Source organism: Uloborus diversus, chromosome 8 (genome assembly GCF_026930045.1).
Source record: "Uloborus diversus isolate 005 chromosome 8, Udiv.v.3.1, whole genome shotgun sequence".
Classification (NCBI taxonomy): Eukaryota; Metazoa; Arthropoda; class Arachnida; order Araneae; family Uloboridae; genus Uloborus; species Uloborus diversus.
Genome location: NC_072738.1, coordinates 148,486,832 through 148,512,115, shown reverse-complemented (window position 1 = coordinate 148,512,115; position 25,284 = coordinate 148,486,832). Strand labels below are relative to the sequence as shown.

The 25,284-nt window shown below is 32.6% G+C and overlaps 1 protein-coding gene across 1 annotated transcript; it reads right to left on the bottom strand.

Annotated features, from left to right (window-relative positions):
• Window positions 1–1,103: 1,103 nt before the first annotated feature.
• LOC129228675 (sorting nexin-6-like) lies at window positions 1,104–24,183 on the bottom strand. Its single transcript, XM_054863359.1, has 8 exons — window positions 23,957–24,183; window positions 11,794–11,895; window positions 8,260–8,370; window positions 7,202–7,323; window positions 5,324–5,447; window positions 4,937–5,035; window positions 3,874–3,979; window positions 1,104–1,216 (listed from the first exon to the last, which is right to left on the bottom strand). The coding sequence occupies exons 1-8, from the start codon at window positions 24,011–24,013 to the stop codon at window positions 1,104–1,106; spliced, it is 834 nt and encodes a 277-aa protein (XP_054719334.1). The 5' UTR covers window positions 24,014–24,183.
• Between the last annotated feature and the right edge of the window lie 1,101 nt (window positions 24,184–25,284).

Here is a 25,284-nt window from a genome sequence, read left to right as displayed (position 1 = left end):
GCGCTTGTGACGTCAAATGGCATAGGAAGTGACGTCATGCGCTCTTCCGATACGGGAGAAGCCGAAGGACGTGCATTAGACTTCGAAGACTAAATGTAAAAGGCTTATCTCCTCGCGTTTCTGGAACATTAAACCTCTCATTCTCTCGGAAATATTCGAATATCATCATTGATGTTACTTGAAGAAGATTATTAGATTGTGCTTTAACGAATCCGGCCTCCATAGTGTGTTCAAAGGGATTATTGAATTTCAAAAAATAAAAATATCAGCGCGCTCAAAATATCCCTAGCGAAAACAAGGGATCTTCGGCGGAAGGCTGCCCATTAGTGCCCTGCGACGTAAGCTCGTGACGTTTCAGAGAGCACTTTTGTGCGTGGATTTTTAAAAATCCATTAAAAATCAATCACGGTGTTTTAAAATTCGGCGATGAATTTTTTAGTTTTGAGGGTCAATTAACGATATCCAATAGTTAAAATATGAACATTTAATAGGTTGCACCTTCCCTATTAATTGAAATATTGTTTTTCAGACTGCAAATAATGACAATTCTTGGAAATGAATCTAGAGATGTGTACATCTGAATCCGATCATAGTCTAATTCGTGCCTGATTTATATTGTCACACTAACATGAAGTGTGATGAACTTAAACATTTAAATCAAAAAATATGTCTTTAGGATTGCAAAATTCAGCACCATCACTTTTTAAAAGAAATGAAACACAATGAGACCACAGTTTTGGAAATCTCAATCCAGGCAATCAAAATGAAATCAAGGGAAACAGAAGGATATTAACAATTTTCACAATAATTTATATTATGATAAAAATGCAAATATGCTGTATTTTATAATGATGCAGTCAACTCTTCAAAAATAAACTTGGAGTTAATTTATGAGTTTAAAAATTATTTCAAGGACAAGCACAATTAAGGATTCTATAAAAACCAATTAGAATTACCTGTTAAAGGAACAAGTTTAAGATGCTTAAATGCTATCTAAATGATTAATTTTTACATTGGAAGTAAAAAGAACAGGTTGATTTCATATTACAAGATCATTTATGATTTTGAAGCTAATTCTATGATTTTTTTTTTTCTTTGAACATTCAGAAACTTATACAGTTTTCAGTTATTAGGACATACTTTTCTAACTCTGATCCATCAATAGTAGCTAACTGAACAAGCGATGAGGAAATTTTAATATAGGTATCTGCAACACCTGAAAAAAAAAAAAAGTCATCAAATTATACGTAATTTAATGCATAAAATTAAAAAAAAAATCACTACTTGGGATAAAGCACAAAACAAGAGCAAAACTGGATAGAATCATTAAATTTTATAATATTTTTAAGTCAATTAACCTTAATTACTATGTTGATGTTCAAATTTTAAAACAAAACATGGATGCAAACTGTGAGAAGAGTTCAAGACTGAAAATAGCTTGAATGTACCTAATGTTTTTACAGCATAAGTTGACGAAAGCCATAATGTTTGGAAATTAAAATGCTTCATTAAAAACAGCTAATGATGGCTTGTCTATCCATTTTACAAGAGAAACTTGTTTTATTAGCTTTTTTATTCATTCTGCAATAGTTTGAAAAAATAGCCATCAAGTATTAACATACTTCATTATTCACTCATTTTTGAGCAACCCTCAAATTTGTCTTCTGATCATGTGATGAGTTAACCTTAGTGAATATAATTTTTTCATTCCTGCTTCCGCCTTCCAACATTTTCCAAAATCTGATTTTGATCCTGAAGACCAAACCTTTATCATAAGTAGATCAACCTTTTTTTTCACTTCACGAACACTGAACTGTGCCGTGCCCCCTGACCCTCGTGTATAACACAAAGTATAAATACTGATTAACATATGTTTGCAGTTAATTCAAGAGCATCTTGAGAGCTTGTTTAATTAGCACAAATCGGAAATTTACAATGGCAGTTGATCTTGTAAATATCAAAATTGATCAGCTATGAAATATCAAAATTTTGATTACACTAAAAAGGGCAGTTACCTAAAAGTCAAACTGATTGACAATTTCAGTGACTTGCCGACTGGCATAAGAAAAGAATGGTAGAGAAAGACACCATTATACTGTGAAATAATCATCTTGATACTGGATAAAAAAAATTAAATGCAAAAGGTTCAGGATTTTAATTTTAGCTGTTGATGAGTAAAATGCACAATATAAAAATTGCTTCTGACTGCTAAAGCAAATTAGTTATTTTAACAAAAAATTCATTCAGAAATAAGTGAGCTAACTCTCCTTTATACTAACATCGATTTTGTAACATCAGTCTTCTTTTTTCCCCTTCTTAGTTCAAATCGGGTGGACCGTGTTCTAGTTTTACAGGTAAAAGTTTCCAATTCTTTCCTGTAGGTACTAATTTTAAACTTTCATCTGATGAAACAGTCTTAAAACATTTAAATAATACATTTTGTATAGATTATACCATTAAAGTTCTTTTTTGATAAAGCCAAGTCACCTATTATATATGGATTTATACAAGATTAAAAAATAGTCTTGGTGTCAATCAACATGATTATATAACTGATGTGCTGAATGCTGATGAAAATAAAAGTTGCTAACAGGGCACATTACTGTGATTGCAATTAACATCCATTGAAAATTAACTGTCTCTCTCTACTCATCAATTTTGTTTCGGTAGCACCCCAGCTGTATTCATTTCCAAATTTTTAAATAAATAAATAGGCAATAAATATACAATCAGTGTCCTAACGGTAACATAACAGTAGTCCAGATGGTTCTGGGACTGGACACCACAATTTTATTTGCACCAAAATAGAGTAAATTTCCTTCTTTCTTCCCCTCTTTTGAAATAACTACCGTAATTTCGAGTAGATAAACCACGGATTATAAATGTTTTAAAGTTGAAATTTAACGTCTGCGGCATGTCCCCTGAAGCAACCCCCCCCCCCCTTCTTTGTGTTTCTCATGTTCGTCCAATTGAGTGCCAATGTTAAAATTCATTAAAAAAACGCTAGTAGAGCTCTTGAATTGCACTATGAAACAGGTTTCTCATTATATTTAATTTATCACTCCCTTAAACCTGCGTTAGTTTGCGCCGATTTTACCACTGTTCGCTGTTGTTCTTTCCAGTGTTGCCACATTCATGATGGTACCATACATCTCACAAGGCTGAAAAAGCGTGCCTGAGTTAGAATCCCTGTAGTCTGAGTAATGTTTTAAAATGTCTCAATGATGATAAAAAACAATTGATAGAAGTTAAACAATTTTTTGATGAAGTGCTTAGCATAGCAATGATTTGAAAACTTCTCATCCAACCAAATCCTAAATGTAGATGTTATCTGGCAACATTAGTTTTTTTTTTGCGTAATCGTAACGTCTTTGGATCTTTTTTTTACACGAAGTTTACTCCATTTCTATCTATCAACAAGTGCAGTCGCTTGATAGTTTCCTTCTAACTCTAATAAATAATCGCATCCATACATAATTATACAGAGAGATATATATATATAGAGGGGTGGAGTGCCATGTTTTGATACGCTCTTCTATGGCGTATAAGATGGGGTGGCTTATCCGATGAACTCGTTTCTAGTTAGTAAATTATTGCACGCTTAGAGTATACGATAGGGCGGCTTATCTACCTGAAATTATGATACTATAAAAATGAGTGAGTTTTCTTGTGAGAGGGGACCAGGCCAACACTTTGGCTGGATCAGGACCTGTACCAAAAGCCAATAGAAAAAAAAATGCACAAAATTAAATTTTGCACCATAGGAAATATGATTAATACAAGAGATACATTGTACTTGTAAAAGTATTTAGTTGTCTTCATATGCGTAAGCTTGATATTTTTGATCGAAAGTATAGGAATAGGAAAACTTACTTTTATGACTTTGCGTCATTTTGTCTGATCTGTATGTAGCATTCTTAATATGATTGTAATAATCAATTAAAAATGTTCTTTCATGTTCAAAAAATTCATCCACATCCTATAAAAAGAAAAAAGAAGAGAGAGAGAGATTAATTAAAAATTTTTAGAACACATTTTGGATAACAAATTACTTGAAGCTAGGTTATCTCTCATTGTTTTGAATAAATCGAAACATAAATAAACAAGAACACAGGTCGTCCAGGATGTTTTTAGTTCCTCCTGAGAGTATAATCAAACTATATTTTAGCAGTTAACAAAAACTGGGAGCAAAAAAGTTAAATTGAATTTAAAAAAAAAATCAAACTCTCCTTCAATTTTGTTTTTACCACATACTATCATATTATGCATACCTAGAATAAAACAATTTTTCTTTTATCTTACTTCCTGTTTGTTTCATGCCTGCAACACAATATTCAAGAGGTGAGAGTAATGCTTTTTTTCAACATAACCTATTTGGCATTCAATTCAGCTGTTGACCTGGGATTATTGCAGCAGCAATGTTACCACTAAGTCGGTCTAATTTCATAATGCATTGCGTTTGAGTTTTACTTTGTCAAAATTTAGGAATTAATTTTTTGTTCTTGATATGAGAAATCTTACAAAATTGAATACATATGAAAATTTAGGGTCCCCATTTTGACAGAATCAATGCTATTAAAACCTGTACGTTGTCTGTGTCTAACCCTATCTCCTTCGGACTGTGAGAACCTACTAGGCCAATACCACCCTGGGCAGGTAAATGGCAGTATCTGCAGAAATGAGTCTACAAGATGTTTGAAGAAACATGTTTTGTATTCAATACTAACAATAGGGAAATATTACGATAAACTCTTTTTTTCATGCTTTTTGTCAGTGAAAACCAAATAAGCAAGCTCGTACAATAAAGCTAACTTACAATAGACAACAAAAATGCGAAAAAGAAAAACTTTCAGTTACTGCCCTTTACCGTTATTCTGTTGCACATCAATTTGCAGTAAAACAGGGCTTGACTGTACCCAGAAAATAAATAAAATACCTTTTGAGTACTAGACAGAAGTAAATCATCTGCAGTTTTGCCAATGTTACTGAATAAATCAGCCAATATTTCCTTTTTGTTCTTGCCTCTTACATTGAGCTGGAAGAAACAATTAATACACAATTTAAAGTCAAGAAATTTTGGATTAAAACAGAACATTTTGCTGACAATATGTTTCTTTAATTTTAAGAACTAGAGAGAATACATAAATGTATTTATAAAACAAAGTTGTAGAAGTACTGAACAAGATATAGTACACTAAAATGTAAATTTTCAGCATTCTAAAGTTATAAAGAGGAATTAAAAAGATGTATTTGACATCATAAGTAAATTGCATCAGATTTTTTTTTATAAAAAAAATAATTGTAAACAACAAAAGGCTCTTACATCTTGTTCATACTCCAAAAATATTTTTAAGTTGTTGTCACTTCTGAACATAGGATGTGCTGCTAAACGCTGTAAAAAAACTTCATGCATAGCAACAGTTTTCTTAAAAGTAGCCAAATATTCCCTAAAATTAAAAAAAATATATTTTTTTAGAAGAGTGAATACATAATATATAAATTATTAGGTAGTTTAATTGGTAATTTGGAAATATAAAAAACATTTTTCCAAGTGTTAATTGCAACTATTTTTAAATTAAGGTACACTCCAATCTCCATTAACCCACAAATAATTGGTAAGATGATTTAATGCAAAATGAGGAATGCCAAGAACCTAATTTCTAAAATAGTGTTTTAAGCTGGATAGCTTGAAACACTATTTTAGAACAACATGATAAAGTAATAAAAAATTTAGAGCAACAATGATTAATTTTGAGCAACATGATAAAATAATAAAAAAGGAGGAGATTAAAAGTGAAAAAATACCTAATTCCAACTAATAATGGAAGTTCCCTTAACCTCAACTTTTGTTATTTTATTTGTCAAATATTTTTTATAACTGACAAGTACTGTACTGACAAACTTTTTTCTTGCACTTGAGGTTTAAATTTATTTCACACACTTACTTTGATTACACACTGCTGCTTTAGTGCACAATTAAATTATAGTGTGTCAACCTATTTCTAAAATTTGTTTGCTTTTTATGCAGTTTGTATGTACACAAAAATTAAGTGAGATAAAAATGCTTTAAACTCATTTACATATTTTTTAAAAAAATTAACAAAGAAAGAAAGAAAGAAAAGAAAAGAAAAAAGAAAAAACAGGGTTAAAAGAACTTTACCTCAACAAATTACAAATGAGTTTTAAAGAGCTGTTAATAAATCTACAATTTTTTTTATTGGTGTTTATAAGTTTACATATTTGATCTTATATGTAGCCATATATGTTATACCAAACTTAATTAACAGATCTGAAGATCAAGAAAAGGCACAACTTTTATTTGAAACAGTTTCATATTTAACATTTAATCATGATAAAGAAACAAAAATATGAAAAATTAAAAAACAAATGAAATGAAGTTTTTTTTTTGAAAAAAGTTCATGACTAAAATATGTTTTGAACCAGATAATAAAGGAATATTTAATAATTTAAATGATTAACACGGTTTCCAAAATTTTAAGAAAAGCTAAAAATACGGAAAAAAATGCCCGAGTTAGAGAAATTTGCAACATCTGCATATTCATTACCAAAGCATTAGAATTCCAATTTTTGCCTTTTATTGCTATCTAAAATGTCTCCTATGAAAATTACCAATCAATTTTATTAACTAAAATCTTAAGACTTCCAAGATAAAGAATGGTAAAAAATATTAGTTTTTACAGATGGCATCGACTTAAATCAATTTGGCTGCAACTGGATTGACATTTTCCAGTGGGCGTGGCAAAAAGACGAATTTACAAGTCCTCTCTTATCAAAAGTAAAATATAATGGTTGAAAATAATGGTCAATACAAAAATATTGATGTCAAAGTGGCAGAATTGGATAGTAAATTAAAACAATCGTATTTTGCAATAGCAGATGCAATCAGGTTTTGAAATGAATAAAAAAATCGTGACTATGTCGAAAAATTCAGAAAAACAGTTCCAAACCAGTTTTTTGTTGTCTAAAGCCATTGTAGCCTCTTCATAGAAGTGGAATAAATTAGTTACACAAGATCTCCTCTTTCTAAAACCCTACTGCGAACCCAACAGCAGAAGATTACTTTCCAGAAAGTTCATTATCTTTAGTTTTAAGAGTTTCAAAAATTTTACAAACTACCAAAGTTGACATAAATCTGTCATTAAAAAGGTACTGCATTAAAAGGGAAAAAGTAAAAACATACATTTCAAGTTCTTGCTTCATTTTTACAAACTCTTCTTTGGTCATCATTCCTTCACCCTCACTAAGTTTGTGAAGCTTCTCTCTTGAAGCATCAAAATCTGGACAAGGGGGAGCTGGAGGAATCTAAAACAGTTCAATTTCATTTTAAAAACAAAATACTATTATTATGAAAAATAAAAGTAGTTACGCAAAATGTCCAGAAATTTTAAAGCCTTGGAAAAAAAAAAAAACACTCATTTTTTTCCCCCGAATTTTTTCTGGAAACATTGGAAGAAATGGATTTTTTTTTTTTATGAATGAAAATGAAGATTGATAGTTGTATTTTCTTACAAATAAAGTGCTTAAATATTTGAAATATATGCTCTGTGTTCATATATGTATATATATTTTAAACAATGCACAAAATTTTTACTATCTAACAAGCCTTTCTGTTTTGTATAACTGCTAGTAGATTTTTAAGTTCAATAACCAAAACCATCCAAATTAGTCAAATCATTCAGCAATTACTTTTGAGTAGGGTGTGATTTTTATACATTTTTAAATCCATTTTTTCAGATTTTTTAAAAATGAGATTTTAAACAAGAATTTGTTTCACTTTCTTTGTTTTGGTCTATGAAAGGTATCAGCTGGCTATAAAGTTTGGGAAGCTTTGTAACAGAGAATACATTTTATTCAGGGCCCAATTATACACTCTGTATGTACCAGCTATGATAAATCTTGTGTAGATAGGCATTGCTTGTCTCAAACTATTTTCAAGGTAGGGGTTTAGAGAAATTTCGGTTGGAGACATATCAAACTTTTTGATTTATCAATAAAAATTATTAATAATTTAAATCCATTTCAATGCATATAAAAATTAAATCGACAATAAAGCAAACACCCAAAAGCTTAACAATCTACTAACATAGTTGTAACATGAGAGAATAATTTGTACATTGATAAGTTGTCATAATGAATGTTCTATCCAAAGCAATAACATCACAAGTCTAAGTATGTAATATACACAATAGAAGAAAAACATATACATATGTATATAAACTAAAAAGTTAGTATTCTTACTGTAAATCCAGCATATTTCTCATTTTCTTCGAATGAATCATGAAGCCAAACGAATTCTTCATGCTGTCTTACAACAGAGAATTCAGGCTTTGCAAATAACGGAAGAGTTGTCTAAACATTTAAAAAAGAGTACTTATTAATAAAGAACCAGTTACTACATGATAAATAGAACAGAAATAAATTTTAATGAACAGAAAAGAAATGTCAAATTATATAACTGCCAGCATCAAAGACTGAAAATTGTAGACATTTATACATTAAAATTAGGGAGAGTTTGCATAAATAAAACTGAGAACAAAAATTTGAGTGTAAAAGGGATTATTAAAATATAAGTAGGGGTTTTTTAATTAAGCCTGTACAACACTCAAAATTCGGAAACTGAAATCACTATTATTTCTATTATGACTTTTTTGAGGTTAAAAACTACAACTATTAAGTTAGAATAAAAAGTTTTAAAATAGGAATAGTTTTTTTTTCTCTAATGACTGATAAAAGTTCCTTACAGCAAGTGAAAAGTAAGGAAGTAGGGATTTTTTTACTGTCTTGGGAAATAAATTTAAAAAAAAAAAAGGAAAATAAAATAAACATGAGTTAAATATCTTGTTTAAAATAAGAAATAACAATGTCAAATAGCACAAACTGCAGCTTACTGCACACACATGTGTCGGCCTTACAAGAAATGCCTTTTTCAATGCAAAAGAAATAAGCTTATGGATCAAAAGACACCAGACAAAAATGTTCGCCAGATGCCAAAACACCTTTCTGCAGTCATCTGCAATTTTGTGCCATTTGACGCTGTTATTTTGCTAAATATGCAGGGACTGATTTACACACCTGGGTGCCCTGGGCACCGACAAATATGGTGCCCCCCCCCCCACAAAAAATATGATGGTAATTGTAGGATATTATTTTGATAGAAAGAAAACTTTAAAATACCGATTTCATACGAAAAAAGTTAATAATTAAGATGTTTTGCAAAGAAATCATTTAATATAAATCTAAAATAAATTTATGGTTTTCATGTTAAAAATTTTTTTTTACAGTTGCAGATGGAAAAACTATGATACAAATGGCAAAGGAAAATCCTAATGTGCTTTCTGCGCATCAATGATTCCTTATATATTTTCTCTGTTTTCTTGTAGTAAATTCATCTATAATGTCCTCATAATCAAGTTTTAGGTCAAACTTCTTTCTATTGCAAATAGAGCTAATAAAGATAATTTACCATCAGAAATGAGAGTATGCAACCACACTTAATTCTCTTCAGTAGCGAAAACGATCATTCTCCGCAACAATTGGCTAATGTGCTTTCATTTAATAAAAAAAAATTGTCAAATGACAAAATTTTTTTGTTTCCTTTAGTTAGAGGCCCCGAACACTGGTCCCTGAAAAAAAAATTGATGACAGAAATTTGGTGCCTCCTTTCCTTTGGTGCCCCAGGCCCTGAATGCCCTGCCGTAAATCAGTCCCTGTAAACATGTACGAAAATGATCAGATGTATAGAAGTTTCATACTCTTGTATTAAAAGGTTTTGTTTCTGTGTTGGTGATTGTTTCACAGCAGGGAATTTTCCTTTCCAGTAGTTTTAATTACCGGAAAATGCCTTTTTAGGTAATCTCATTCTTTTGATGAAAATCCAGAAAGATAATTACTTTATTAAGGAGTTTGGGAAAAAGCAATAAAGTTTGAAAGTCACCAGGATGAACCAGTAGAGTTGGCAGCAATGAAATTACACTTAGTGTGTACAAATTTTTAATTTTAAAACTAATTTTTCAAATGCAAATTACGTAAAAAAAAGCTCATCGCCTCGTTGGCAATTTTTGTACTGTGCTAAAATTTGAATCTCGCCAAGGGAGGGGGGGGGGGATATTACATCTGTATACTTTTTTCCATTATTTTTCATGTAAAAATGTCAGAAAAGTAATACGTTGAAAATACATGTCTATAAAATGCAATCTATCTGGTCCATTTAAGATTAATTAAATCACACTAACAGGCCCGAGGAGAGACCATGTTGGCCTAGTTGGAATCTAGGGGCCCGGATTGGAACAGCATAAATTTTATAAGTTTTATCTTGCTAGGGGGCCCAATGACCAAACTGACAAGGGTGATGGCTCTCGGCGGCCATGCACAATATACCTTGCAGTAACACAGTGCTAATGATTTCAAACAAAGATTGCAAGGAGAAGCATGCAGAGTTCTAAACTGCTGGTGACTTAAGGGGGGGGAGGCATTGGAAAGGGTTCAAAGGCGGCGAGCTACAAGACTAATAAATGGACTTTCTCACTTAGACTATGATTCCAGGCTTAGAAGGCTAAAAATGTATAGTCTTGAGCAAAGAAGAGACCGAGGGGACATGATTCAGTTGTTTAAATTTATTAAACGGGGTTTTTGTTACGGGGCTGAATTTTAGCACTGAAAACAGGACAAGGGGTCATTGTTTTAAGCTATTTAAATCTCAGGCTAACATGGATGTTAGGAAAAATTATTATTTTTGCAGGGTAGTGGAACCTTGGAACAGCTTACCGGAAGAGGTGGTAATGAGCAAAGGAGTAGACAGTTTTAAGAGGGCCATTGATCTTCACTGGGAATTGTAAATTGACTAGGACCAGTTTAGCTGGGCCCAGAGCCTGTTGCTAGTCGTCACTTTTGTATTCGTATTTGTATAAAGGTAAGTTCGAAAACAAGACTTTTTACTCTATTTGCTGAGTCCATCAGGCATTTCTCAAAAAAAAAATAAATAAATAAATAAATAAATAAATAAAATAATAATAATAATAATAATACAAATACAAATGTGACGACCAGCAATAGGCTCTGGGACCAACTAGGCTGGTTCTAGTCAATTTATTAGTACTCAAAATAATGATAATAAAATATATTACAAAAATTGTTGTAAAGACACACAAAAGAAGTGAAACTCTTATTTTTTGTCTTTTTTTTTACATTCTGAACTGTTGTCTGTTCTTTCTACGCCTGATTTAGATATATTCACAGCAAAGTTTCATAATTTAAAGTAGAAAATATATTATAAATAATGAGAAAACTAAACAATACTCAAAATCCGCTTTTAATTGCTGCCAAAAACAATGAAAAATAACAGTAATAAAGTTAATATTTTTAGTAATAGCTAAAAACCTAATTTAAAGGCGGAACTTAAGCAGTGTTAATTACACTTTTGAACTGATGACTTGAATCAAAGGAATCTTCAAAAATCTGCATTATTTGAAAAGTTTAAACTGCCCAAAATCCACAAATATATTCTTGCTAAGGTTCAATCTTGAAATTAATTTGTTAAATTTATTAACAAAATTAATTTAACAATTTTTCTATTGTTTTTGGCAGCAATTAGAAAGTGGAAGTATTTTAACTTTATAATCACTATTATTTTCCATTGCTTTGACAACAATTAAAATTGCCAAGTTTTTTTGGTTCCCCCAAGTGAGAAGCATAATCTGCTTTTTTTTTTTTTTCTTTTTTTGCTAGTTTTATCAACTATCTGACTGCTTTAACTTGTCTATAACTAAAACTTACTTTAGTATGGACGGTGAATTTCACTTTGTCTCTTTCACTTAAAGCATCAGAAATATCCACAAGAAGAGACTGATCTGAGAGATCAACAGTGTCCGAGCGATTCTAGAATAGAAAAAAAAAGAGAACTTTTTTTGTAAAATGAAAAATGTTTCTATAACACATACAAGAAACACTAAATAAAATAAACTGTCTTCTTACATCAAGTTCTAAAAAAATAATTTTAATCATGATGTTAGTACTTGCATGAAATAATTTATTAGTCAAAATGCATAACCTTAGCTTCATATATATAATAGCCAAAACTGATGGAATAATGCTGATGCCTCTATTGAAATCACCAAAAATTCAAATTTAGATTCTCAAAGAAAAAAAAAGAATGAAGTTTATCTCTTAATAAAATATCGTCTGTTTCAAAATCATAGTTATTTGATGAAAAATGAAAGAAAGATATAATATAGGGTCTGGTGGGGTAAAGTGGTCATAAAATCGTAGGCTTTCAACTTAGATGGATAATAAATACAATAAATTCTTTAAATAATTCAACTTTTTTTGTTATTATTTTGCATTGCATTATTAAAGAACACGTACATTGAATTTCAGGAAAAAAAATATTGATTTAAGTAGTTTTATAACATTTTCATTTCCCTTTGTATTTATGACCACTTTACCCCATGGGGTGGGGGAAAGTGGTCATAGCATGGGGTAAAGTGGTCATAGTTAAAAACAGCTGCAAAACTGTACAAATAACCCTATTATTTGTATATTTCGGTTATTTTTATAGTTACAAGTATATGTACGAGTATATGCGGGTATGCACGAGTATATACGTGTCGTGTAAACAAGAGTGAACATGTACATATATGAATAAATACATGTATACATCAGATACATGCATGCATGTGCCTACTCAAGTATATTCGTGTATACACGAGCATATAAGCATGTATACGTGATTGCCTACAGGAGTGTATACGTGTCTACACGAGTATATACGAGTCACATGTATATGCGAGTATATACGCGCAAAACGAACATCATTTGCGTGTTTGCACATGTATCTCGAGTATATACGTGCATACCTGAGTTTCTGAGTATATACGTGTATAGTCGACGTATATACGCATATATAAGTGTACATAGATACACTACTGGCCATTAAAATTGCTACACCAAGAAGAAATTGCCAGAATGAAGCTAAATTTTACACACGTGATAATAAAATTGACATTAGAAAGTGATTACAAAATTAAAGCAAATTGATCATTTATGGTTGGAAAATTCTCGAATAAATGGAGGTTTAAGTACCCTGTTAAGCCACCTCTAGCGTGAATGTACGATGTACTTGAAGCGAAACAATCGGGCGTTGAGACATAAGTCTCCTACGATATCCTGCGCCATCTCGTACCACAGTTGCTGTAAACGTGCCACTCATTCGATCAAACTCATACCTGTTAGCACTCAAGACGGGGCTCCCAGGAACCATTTTTTAACATGATAATGCTCGGTCAAACACAGCAAGGGTGTAAAGGGATTTCCTCTTCCGCATTATCACTTTCTCTGGTTTGCGTGATGCGCTGGTCTGCGATTTGTGACTTGTCACAAATTGAGCATATCTGGGATCACTTGAGACGGTAAATTGGACAGCCTGTAAGTTTGATCAAATTAGTGGCGCGTTTACAGGAACTGTGGTACGAGAAGATGTAACACATCGTACGAAACTGCTGTACCTCAATGCTCGACCGTATCGATTCTTAAATTCCAACTAGAGGTGGCGCAACAGGGTACTTAAACCTCCATTCATGTGAGATTTTTCCAGTAATAAATGATCATTTTGCTTTCATTTTGTAATCGTTTTCTAGTGTCAATGTTGCCATCACGTGTGCAAAATTTTGTTTCATTCAGACTATTCCTTCTTGGTGTAGCAATTTTAACGGCCATTAGTGTACTTACATACATATACGGGTATACACGAGTTAATTCGTGGATATATCCAGCGCGTGTTTGGTACGTGTCTACTCACGTATATATATGTGGAAGCAAGAGTATATACGTATGCTTACGCGTAAACACGATTCTATACTTGTTAGACGTATATACGTACATTTACGTGTAAACACCAGTACATGTATCCAAGTATATCTACGAGTATATCCGCTAATATACATGTATGCTTACATAGTGAATCCAAGATTTTGGGCAAAACCTAAGTGGTGTGAAAGAGGAGGATAAGAAGCAAAGAATCATAAGGAACTTATGGTCGTTGACGCGCTACATGCACACAAAGCCAGAAATCGATGGAATGAAAACAGGTCACAAATTTATTACACAAAGATGATTTTACTCGACATTTTAGTTCTTAAGAAATATTTAGACGGTTGTTAATAGGTAAGGCCTGTAGTAGCTCTAATACACGCATCGCAACAAAGGCGCAGCGACTGATGAAAGTTTTTCAAGAGTCTCGTAATTGCAACAGAGTGATTGCGACGTATGTATTATAGATGCCGGCCGCAAGTTTCATCAATCACTTTAAAACTTTCTTAAGTCGTTGTGTAAAATTGTCTTTTTTGTAATAAATTTGTGACCTGTTTTGCATTCATTAGTTTCTGGCTTTGCGTGCATGTAGCGCGTCAGCGTTGAGTTTGTGGCCATATGTTTCTTATGATTCTTGCTTCTTATCCTCCTCTCTAATACCTTTTAAAAATTTTCCCAAGAGTTAAAACTCACCATGCATACATGTATATCATATAATAGTGTGTAAGTGTCAGCTCGAGTACGTACGCGTATATACGTCGTGTCTACCTGAGTATATAAGTGTTCGTATATGTACGAGTATAAGCGGGTATATACGTGTATAGTCGAATGTATATCTGTATAGATAAAAAATACTACGAGATACCCAAATACGTGTTTATTGGTGCATTTATGTGAATACGTATATTATACGTGCCTACACGAGTATATGCGTATGCATGCGCATATACTCATATATTTAACCTTGTTTACTGTAAAAACAATACATATTAAGTGAAATTAATATTTAATTTATACCTGCCTTATACTTAAAGATTAAGTGATTTTAAAAGAACAATATTCGTTAAGCCTAATATTATGACCACTTTACCCCATCTTACTAAAATTGTTCTAAAAAATTATTCAAAATAGATTCAGCTAACTGCTAATGAGTATGAGTTCTTGAGACGTGTAGGAAGCTCCCTGCGCAGTCAATCTGTTCATAATTCTAACAAACAAAATTTCCCAAGGAAGTTAAAAAAGCTGTTTATATTTTTAAAAAATTCATAATCACACAAATTATTTTTTTTTACCAAATAAAATTTTGCCAGTTGTGAAATTTTGTATTCAAAATGTAGTTTCTAACTGCACTACTCTAAAATAAAATTTTCACATTCATTCGAACATTTATTTCTAAGGTATAGCCATTTATTTGAATTATGACCACTTTACCCCATTGACCACTTTCCCCCACCAGACCCTACAAATACAAATGTGACGACCAGCAACAGGCTCTGGGCCCAGCTAGGCTGGCCCTAGTCAATTAATTAGTCCCCAATGAAGATCAATGGCCCTCTTAAAGCTATCCACTCCCTTGCTCATTACCGCCTCTTCCGGTAAGCTATTCCAAGTGCCCACGACCCTGCTAAAGTAGTAGTTTTTCCTGATTTCCAAGTTAGCCTGACATTTAAATAGCTTAAAACAATGACCCCTTGTCCTGCTTTCCCCGCAAAAATTTAATTCATTTACATCTTTCATTTTGATAAATTTAAATAACTGAATCATGTCCCCTCTGACTCTCCTTTGCTCCAGGCTATACAAGTTAAGCCTATTAAGTCTGGTATCATAATCTAAATCTGAGAGTCCCTTTACTAATTTAGTTACCCTTCTTTGAACCCTTTCCAATACAAAAATATCTTTCTTCAGATAAGGCGACCAAAACTGAACAGCATACTCCAAATGAGGTCTTACTAAACTCCTATATAAAGGCAGAAGAACTTTCTTAGATTTGTTTGAAATAGATCTATTAATGAACCCAAGCATTTTGTTGGCTTCGTTAGTAGCAATACTGCACTGTTGACTAAACTTGAAGTCCTGATTTATAAAGACACCCAGATCCATAACATTTTCTGCCTGATTTATGACTGAATCCTGTAAACGATATCTCATACGCTTATTTCCATGACCTAAGTGTAGCACTTGACATTTCCCTACATTAACTGCCATACCCCATTTATCTGCCCACTTAGTAATATGATCTAAATCCTCTTGTAGCTGTTTTACTTGTTCTTCATTTTCGACAATCCCCATAACTTTTACATCGTCAGCAAAACATTTCATGCTTCCAGAAATATTTTCATTGATGTCATTCATAAATATAATAAACAAAAGAGGCCCTAAAACTGATCCCTGAGGAACCCCACTTAAAACATCACTCCATCACATCATATTTAATCAAAAATAATAATGGGTTTACATGAAATAATACTGAAAATAATGGGTTTATTATTATTTTTTAAATATTGCCTGCCCTTTCTGTATAGTTCATTAGCTTTTGTGGAACACAATAAATTGGCAATATTAAGTTTTGTTGATAAAGTTTGTTCTAAAATTACTTTTAGTCCAAATTTTTAAATATTTTTCTGAAATTTTCAGACTGATTATATATATTTCAAATTCAGCTCTATTTTTTAGCAAAAAGTAGTAAATTAAATCACATGCGAGGTTTATTTATTACAATTGCGATGATACACTTTAACAATATTTATCTGGCAATGTTGACGAGCTGAGAACAGCTTTTGTACTGATTGTGAAATCCTTAGAAAATTAAAACATTTGATCAGTTGCTAATTTCATAGTATTATGAACGGAATGATTATTTAACTTTTATATAGAATTCTGAATAAGTTTTACTATATTTCTCTCATATATATCTACTTTAGAGTCATACTAACATTGTTATTTTCAGCTCCAAAAATTGTTATTTTCTGGTTATTACTACATTGCATGTAGAATCTTATTCTGCATTAAGCCATAACAATGTAATTCTGTTAGGAGGTGGGGAACCTTTATATTTATTTACCAATGTTTTAAGAGCATGAGAGTCTCAACTTTTGTATACAGTAAACATTAGGGTGGTTCAAAAATACATGGAAAAAAAAAGTTTCTCCTAAACAGGAAACCCCTCAATATTTTTAGACTTGTAGATGGTAATATAATGGAAGAATTTTAGCTTCCTCTTTCACCTGAAAGAGGGTGCTCAACCCCCTCCCCCAAACTTCATAAATATGGGGAGGGGGTTAAAAAATACATGGAAATGAAAAAACAACGCTACATATAATATACACTAGTAATACGCAAAAACATTGCAAAAAAATGATTATTTATAAAAAAAAAAACAGCTGGGGAAAGTGAATGTTTCTAAATTCGTGGCATTTTCTATGCTACAACTAATATTGAATTAAGGGGTCATTGAGCTGAGCATCCTCTTAAAATTTGAATAAAAAGCTAAAACTTTTACAGCATAATACATAAGTAAATCTAAAAAAAAAAAAAAAATAGGGGGTGTCCTTGATTCTAGCTGAAAAAAGTTTTTGAACCACTGTAGTAAACTTACAGTTTTACGTTCTCCTGCAAAGTACTGAAGATGTGACTTACATTAGTTTGACTTTGAGGTGCGGATATTTTTTGGGATGCGTCAAATATGACGGCCAAACTCTTTCATAAAAAGGCATTTTTGCTTGCATCACACCATGACAGGTTATTTTCTAGTTTTAAAATACTTAAGAAACCCCCGACTACAAAGCCTAATAATCCTTATCCATCTATTAATATCAATCGTGGTAATTAACTTCATTCATTTTTACAGGTGACAATCTTTTCCAGCGAGATATTTTATTCTTCACTGGCTCTAACTTTGAAAGAGTTTTTACTAATTTATATACCAATGTATAATTTAATTTTTTAAACAAGAGTTTTGGCCTTTTTTCTGAATTCCCTATATCAAAGACTTTTATCTACTAGCAGAATTAAAATATTTCTGCTGAAACTGAGCATTTCTTCCATTAGCTATGAATGAAACTGTTAATGGTAAAATCTATGTTGCTGTAAACAATCGTATTATAACCCCAAACATTAAAACTAACTTGCATTGAAAATACCCATGTTGCTTCATTAATGTTCGTCATTGAATCAGCATTTGATTCATTACAGCAGGGGGTGAACGCCAATTGATTTCACCTAGTCGCAGTCTCAGTATTTGGATAAGTTTGCTAATTTTGCGTCTCACTTTAAATAGACTATCAAAAACTTGAGCAGCTTAATATACTCCATTATCATGCAAATCATCCTGTGTTACATCCAACTTTCTGTCATTTCTTTTAGAGTTTTAAGGAATTTTGCAGATTACTCAGCTAATTCATCTTTATTCCTTCTCAGAACAATACTTTATTGTGTTCTTAAAGGGTAAATCCACTGTTTATCATATGGGACACAAAGTCTGTTTTGCTTTTCCTGGAGGGGGAGGGAAAAGGGGGGCAAGTGGGGGTTCAACCCCCCCTAGAAATTAAAACTTCCTTGCTTTTCGTAGTTCTCTTTGAAAAAATTTAAAAACATTTCTTCTCCAGCCATTAATGAATAAGTCATTGAAAATGTCAAGTTTTAATAACCTTTAATATGTACTGAAATCATTTTCCATATGGAAAATATCCTACTAAGCCATGGGGGAAATATCTGAGCCCCCCTCCCCCCCCCCCTACCTTAAAATTTTGCATATGAGCACCCATGAAGTAAAGAGATTCAAACTTCAAATGGTGCGCGGGATTTGGGGATTGACTACCTTAGTCAGGGTGCAACATCTTCCCAAAAAAGCCTGCGCAAAGGTGGGGAGGGGGGACAATACATTTATTACACCATCCATACATCCCTTATCAAGGTAGCAGATTGATTGACAAAAGAGGTTTGCTACTTTTACAATGGAAATAGTGGACATACATGTAATTTATGTTCGGTATAGTTTAAAAATTAATCCAGTCTAATGCCGAATGTTCTTCTGTAGTCAAACAGCTTTCTGTAGAACCATTGTCCTTTCCTTCAGATAATCATACCATATTACCTCTCATTATCCGGCATGCTGCAAAATTCGAGGGTCACTAGATTTTCAATAACACTTGCCTGATCCTTTCCGGCAAGCCACAAAATTCGAGGTTAGGAAAAAAACTAATACTATAAAAAATATATGTTCCGAGCTTAAAAAAATGAATATTAGTTCAAAACATATCTTATTAGTATTAATATAATTAATTAACAGTTTATTTCTTAAAAATATTTACTAACAATGTCATTTGTTATTTTAACAAGAAAAATATTGTTTAACAACGTGTCTTTTAATAAAAATTAAATTAAAACTAAGTAAGCAAACATTTGAGCAGTAAGTCACAGCTCCTAAACTAGCGCTAAAAGAATTTACCATAGCTATTCAATAAATAAAAATCAAACTTACCTCTGTAAAAGGAACCTAAAATAACTTACTTAAAAAATTATGAACTAATTGCAGTAATGATAATTGCTTCTGAATTGATTACTTTACTGGTTTATAGTTAAATTCATTAATAATGACCTACCACAAATAACAAGCACATATTATATGAAACACATTTTTTTGAAAGGTTACTTTCGGGATTTTTTAATCTTTTTTCCTTACACTGGTATGCTTTCTGATTGAAACTGAACAGGGAAATTTACTTTTGTTTCGTTGCAAAATAAACCTCAAATTATCCAGCATGCCAAAAAATTCAAATTTTCTGACATGCTCGTAAACCTTGCTTTTTTCTAGCGTGCCCGATAATACGGTAACTCTTTCAAAGCAAATGTTTGTAAAACTTAAACTTTGAAAAACACATAGCTAAAATGCATCTACAAATAAAAGATCAACAGGGTGCTTATCTTGCATTAACGATAACATTTATATGTATCTGTATTTGGTATTCAACAGTTTTTATCCAATCCGACACAGGATTTTCTAATGTAGTTAAATAGCCAGGCCCGGATCTAAAAATTTTTGCCCCCCCCCCCCCACCGTGCACAACAAAATCTTTAGGGCCCCTTCCCAGAGGCCAGCTGTGTATTTGCAACCTCACTAACTCATAATGCTAGTTTTTTTTTTCTTTTCAATTTCTTGGGCTGGCGTGCCCCCCCCCCCCCCCCGCACAGTGGGTACGCAAATCCGGGACTACAAATATTTTTCTATCGAACCGTAGCTTTGTTACTTTGAAAGATCGAAATTGGAGAACTTTCACTACCAATTCACTTTAAATATTCAATCATTTGTATGGTAAATCTTGATATTCACTGGCAAATGTTACAGGTACCAGATTTTGGATTTTCACATTAACAACTTTTTTTAGATTACTACATCACTTCGAAATTAAATGATTGAAACAAATTCTTAAAAACACATAGCAAAAACATGTCTATATAAATAAAAAATTAACAGGGAACAATACAAAGAAAAGTTAAATCCTTTTTAAAAAGTTCTGAACAATACACTTGGCTTAAAAAATAAATTTCCAACAATTGCAGTGAACTTACCACGATGACTATCACAACATTCACTATCATATTTTTCTCAACCATTACCCCACAATTTACTTTAATTTGTTAATTTATCATTGGGATGAAGAGCTGGTCTTAAGCCGATTAGACCAAAAGCTCTCAATAGGCCCCGCGCTTAAACTGCCCCATGGTTAAGTTACATTTGCTTAAATTTTTCCAGGAAAAAAATTTGGAGAATTAAAAGGAACAAATCTGATATACCCCCCTCTTGGCGACTTTTTCCTGTTGGCGCCAAAAAAGCGTCGCCAAGAAAACTATGTATGACGTCATATGTCATACATCGTTCTTAGCGATGCTTTTTTAGCGCCAACAGGAAAAATTCAAATTATATCATTAATTATTTAATGAAATTAATGCATTAATTTTTTTCCGTTGTTTCTCCGGGATACGAGCCCTCGGTCTCATAGTACTTTCGTAATGAGACCCCTGCCTCGGTCTCATTACGAAAGTACTATGAGACCTCGGGCTCGCCAGTTATCCCTCCGACTTTTAATATACATCACAGTCGGATATAAGTCACAGATCTCCTCCGTTCAGTATACAATAAAGTCACAGATTTTATGTGAAATTAACACCATTTTTGTGCTACAAAAATGCCAACCAGACCAAAATACAAACTACCAGAAACACACTAAAAACACAATAATTCAAAATATGTTCACTTACCTTTTTTACTTTTCTTTTACTTCCTCACGTGAGGCAGTGCACATATGTTCCGCTCTTAGGAATATTTGTTCGGATTTTAATTCAATGTAATTTAATATTTCTTCATTAATATAATTTCGCCAATCGGCTAAAGTTTGTGATGAAAAAAAATATTGACTTTCAATATCAGCAGTTTTGGTCCCAATTAAAATCTCATATGTTATCAAAAAAATCTCCTCTATTTTCAACTTGCTAGAACTAAACCATGACCCACTCCTGATCGTTGCTTCTTTTCCACAAACAACACCCCCAATAACCTTTCTACAAAAAAAAATTAACCCATCTGAACATTTTTTAGTTTTTTAAATTTTCATAACAGAATTACATCTAGAACATAACATTTCATTCTTAAGTAAACCAATTTCCCTTAAAAATTCTAAAAAAACCTCTTTATTTTCAATTAGTTTAAATATAAAAAATTTATTTAGGACTCCGGTACGTCCAAACGTTGGACGACCTGACGAAAAAGAAAAAGAAGATTCATTCAAAAATTTCAATTGATACATTTGGACAACATCACAAACCGAACTCATAATTAAAATAGAAAATTCAACTAAATTAACATTAAAAAACAACAAGAAAAAGAATACTCTAAAATAAAGTTTGAATTGAAACTTTATTTTAGAGTATTCAACTTAAAATCTCCCTAAGAGCGAAACATATGAGCACCTACCTCCTACCACACATACACGTGCAAAAAGACAAACTTCGAGAAACTACTTTCCAGCGTTCAAGTTGCAAAACCAGGGTTGCCAAGTTATCGCCTTATTGGCGATTTTCGTATCGAGCGAAAAATTAAAATCTCGCCAAGAGGGGGGCATATCAGAGGAGAGCCGAATTAAATAAGAAAGAAACTTTACGACTTTAACAAGGATGAAAAAAATCCTCTCCTGCATGTATATGTGTCTCAACATATATATCCTTTTTTTATGCCATTTCATTTGGCATTTTGTATTTTTGCCGATTTTAATTCGTTTACTGGCAATTAAAAACTAAACATTTCGTAATTAGGGACATTCAACAACTTCAATTTCTGAATTCTATGGTTGCCATACACTTGTAGATATCACCAATCTGCTTCAAGCAATTTTTCTATAATTGGATTTGTTGCCAAGGTAGACAGTAAACAAGTCACCAAACCTTTAAAGGCAAAGTACCATTCAGTCTAATTTAAAAAAAAAATACAGAAAATTGAAAAGAAGTTCAAGAGCTATTTATGTGAGCTCTAATGCAAATTAAGCCATAAATGTAATAAACAACAATAAGCATGGTGCTACAGTCACATGTACGAACTAACTGCAAAGTTATTTGGCTAAATTTTCTTTGGTAGTATATTAGACATTTTGTGAAAGTGGACAGGAAATATTTGAATCCAGATTGCATTCACCAAAATATTTCTTTCAACTAAAGTGCTTGCAAGGATACTTATTTAATTAACATATTAAAAGTAAATAAATATAATTTTAGAAAAACCTTGTGGCATACTGTTTTTCTTTTAAGAATTAAGCAATAATCAACAAACAGCTTTATTTATAAAATTACCACTATAGAAATCAAAACTTTGTTTCATATGATAAAGGCTAATAGATGGTAAAGCACCAGTGGTGGTGATTTGGGGAGGAAGGGGGGGGGGGGGCAAGGGTAGGGCGGCAGTTTCCACATTTTTTCATCATTAAAGATTGTCTGAACGTTTTAAGATTTTAACTGTCAAAAAGATTCTGGGGAGATCACCCCACGACAGCTTAAATTTTTTAAAACTTTGATTTTGAAAATTTCCGTAGGAGAACCCATAACACGCTTCTTCTATCTTGTATCCTCAATGAGGGCCTAAATTTGCGTTATTATAAGATTCCAACTTCGGAATTTTTTCTAGGAAGCGAACCCGCTTCTCCCTAACATCAGTAAAATTCGATTTTAAACCTTCAATTAAGAAACAGATTCGGAAGCAGTCCTCCTCATTTTCCTTTGAAGGCACCAAAGGAAATCTAAAATTGATGTTTTAGGGCTTTATCAATTCCAAAAGATAACCGGGGAGAACCTCCGAACTTATTCTTTCCTCATTAAGTAATTGAAAGATATTCTGAAATAGCATTTCTAAAACAATTCAACACTACAAAATTTTCGGGATACAACTCCAGAACACCTTGCCCTTAGTTTGCTAAAGGTGTTATAAATTTGATTTTCTAAGACACAAGTTGCGGGATTATTTTCGGGAAGTTACCTTTACATCACCAAAGAAAGGGGAAAAGTTTCCAAAGCCCCCTTAGATCACCCAAACGTAGCCAAAAGTAAAGTCTTTACCTTCCAAAAATTTCTTGCCCCTGCACTAATAACCCCCACTCGCCGCCCCTGTAAAGCACCAAGAAAACAAAGAAAGTTTTGGAAATGTACCATTCAAGTATTCACACGAAAGTTGAAAAAAAAATAACGGTTTATGTTTCTTATTGTTAAAAAGTGCAGTAACTGATGACAAAACTTGAAATTATACTACAGTTAAAAGCGAATTTAATTTTTTTAATGAACGTAACATAATTGTAGGTTTTGCTCCAAGCCCTATCATAAAATGTGACTGCAGCTTATGTACAGAGTAATGAATTTGGTCTTTTATGAGCAGTAAAATTAAGAGCATGAAGTGAAAGTTGCACAGTTTTCAAATTCATCTTGTAAGGTTTCTAATAATATTTCTACACTCTGCATTGGAGAAGACCTCGTAAAAGGTTATTCTTTTTAGTAGAGAAACACATACAGTTTTATAATTAATACTTTTATTGTTATTTGATAGTTTAAGCAAAACATTTAGTTGCACAATTCAAAAGCTTGGACGGAATTTAAATACCTTAGCTGAATCCACACTTAAAGCGGAGTCTTCTGTACCGTCTTGTAAGGTAAGCATTAGTACAATTTAATTGACAACTAAAATTAAATAAAGGAGTTAAATTATCCGACTATATCAGATTAATACACGAAATTCGTCTTCGTACTACAACAAATTAAAATACATTTCACGCCATTCAGTATCCCAGCAGCTGAAAAATGTTAAATAACAAATAACCGGAAACTACCGCCCCCCTATCAGATGTTAATTTATGCCGATACATTTTCTGGTTAAAGGCCAATAATTTGTTTTACTTATCAAGCACAGAGCAAAGGTAAGAGAAAAAAATGTCAAAGTCAATGCTTTTTCACGGTAAAAATGTGTTTTTTTTGGCAATTTTTTGAATTTCTAAATCATTACAAACAATATTTAAACGTGTGTCAGTTTGTAACTTTAACTGTAACTTAAGTTTCGTTTTGGAAGAAAAAAGTTGACAAAAAAAGTTGGTTTGTTTATTTGGTGATGTGAAAACTTGTCACTTTTCTACTCTTTGTTTTTCCTGCCGTGGATGGTGGATGGTGTGGCTGCAACCTTAACTGTTCTCTTCCTCGTGGGTCGGTGGCAGCGGCAGTTTAGTAGTAGCTCTCGCGTGTTGTGGTTGCTGCGTTGCAGCCGGGAGATGCACGGGCCGGGTGTTTGGCCCTTTTTCTTTTTGTAGTTTTTTTCCTTTTTTAGGCTGCTTATGGCGTCTCCCTCTTGTTCCTGGGACTCCCTCCTCGTCTAGTTTTACTTTTTTGTGCGTGCGTTTCTTTTTTTTCGGTTGTTGCTCCCGCAAGCGGCGGAGCCCTGGTTGTTGCCGTCTTTGGGTTTGGCGGGCGCTTCCATGCTCAGGTAAGGCAAATTTTTCTTTTTTCCTTTTGCGTCAGCACCATTTTCCTGCTTTCATTCTCATGGCAGGTATTGACGACCCCAACGTCTTTCAAAGTATTTCGGATTACCCGACCACCATTGATGCCATTGCGGGCAACGGTGGCTCTAATTTTTGTATTCTTTTCAAAGTTAAAGACCAGCCCTCAGCCGGTCTCCCCCGTAATAAACCTTTGCTTATTAAAAAAGATTTTGAGGAGTCGCTCATTAACCATAATCTAATTGAATCTATCGATTTTACTCGTACCAATCACATGATAGTGAAAACATACAACGCAGCATGTGCCAAAGAAATTTTGGCAAAAAAATCAATATTAAATATTCCTACAGAAAGTTCACTGTTGAACGACGGAACCACGACTCGGTTCCTTCTTCGTAACATCCCTATCGAAGTTAGCCTCAATGAATTAGCCACTGAATTA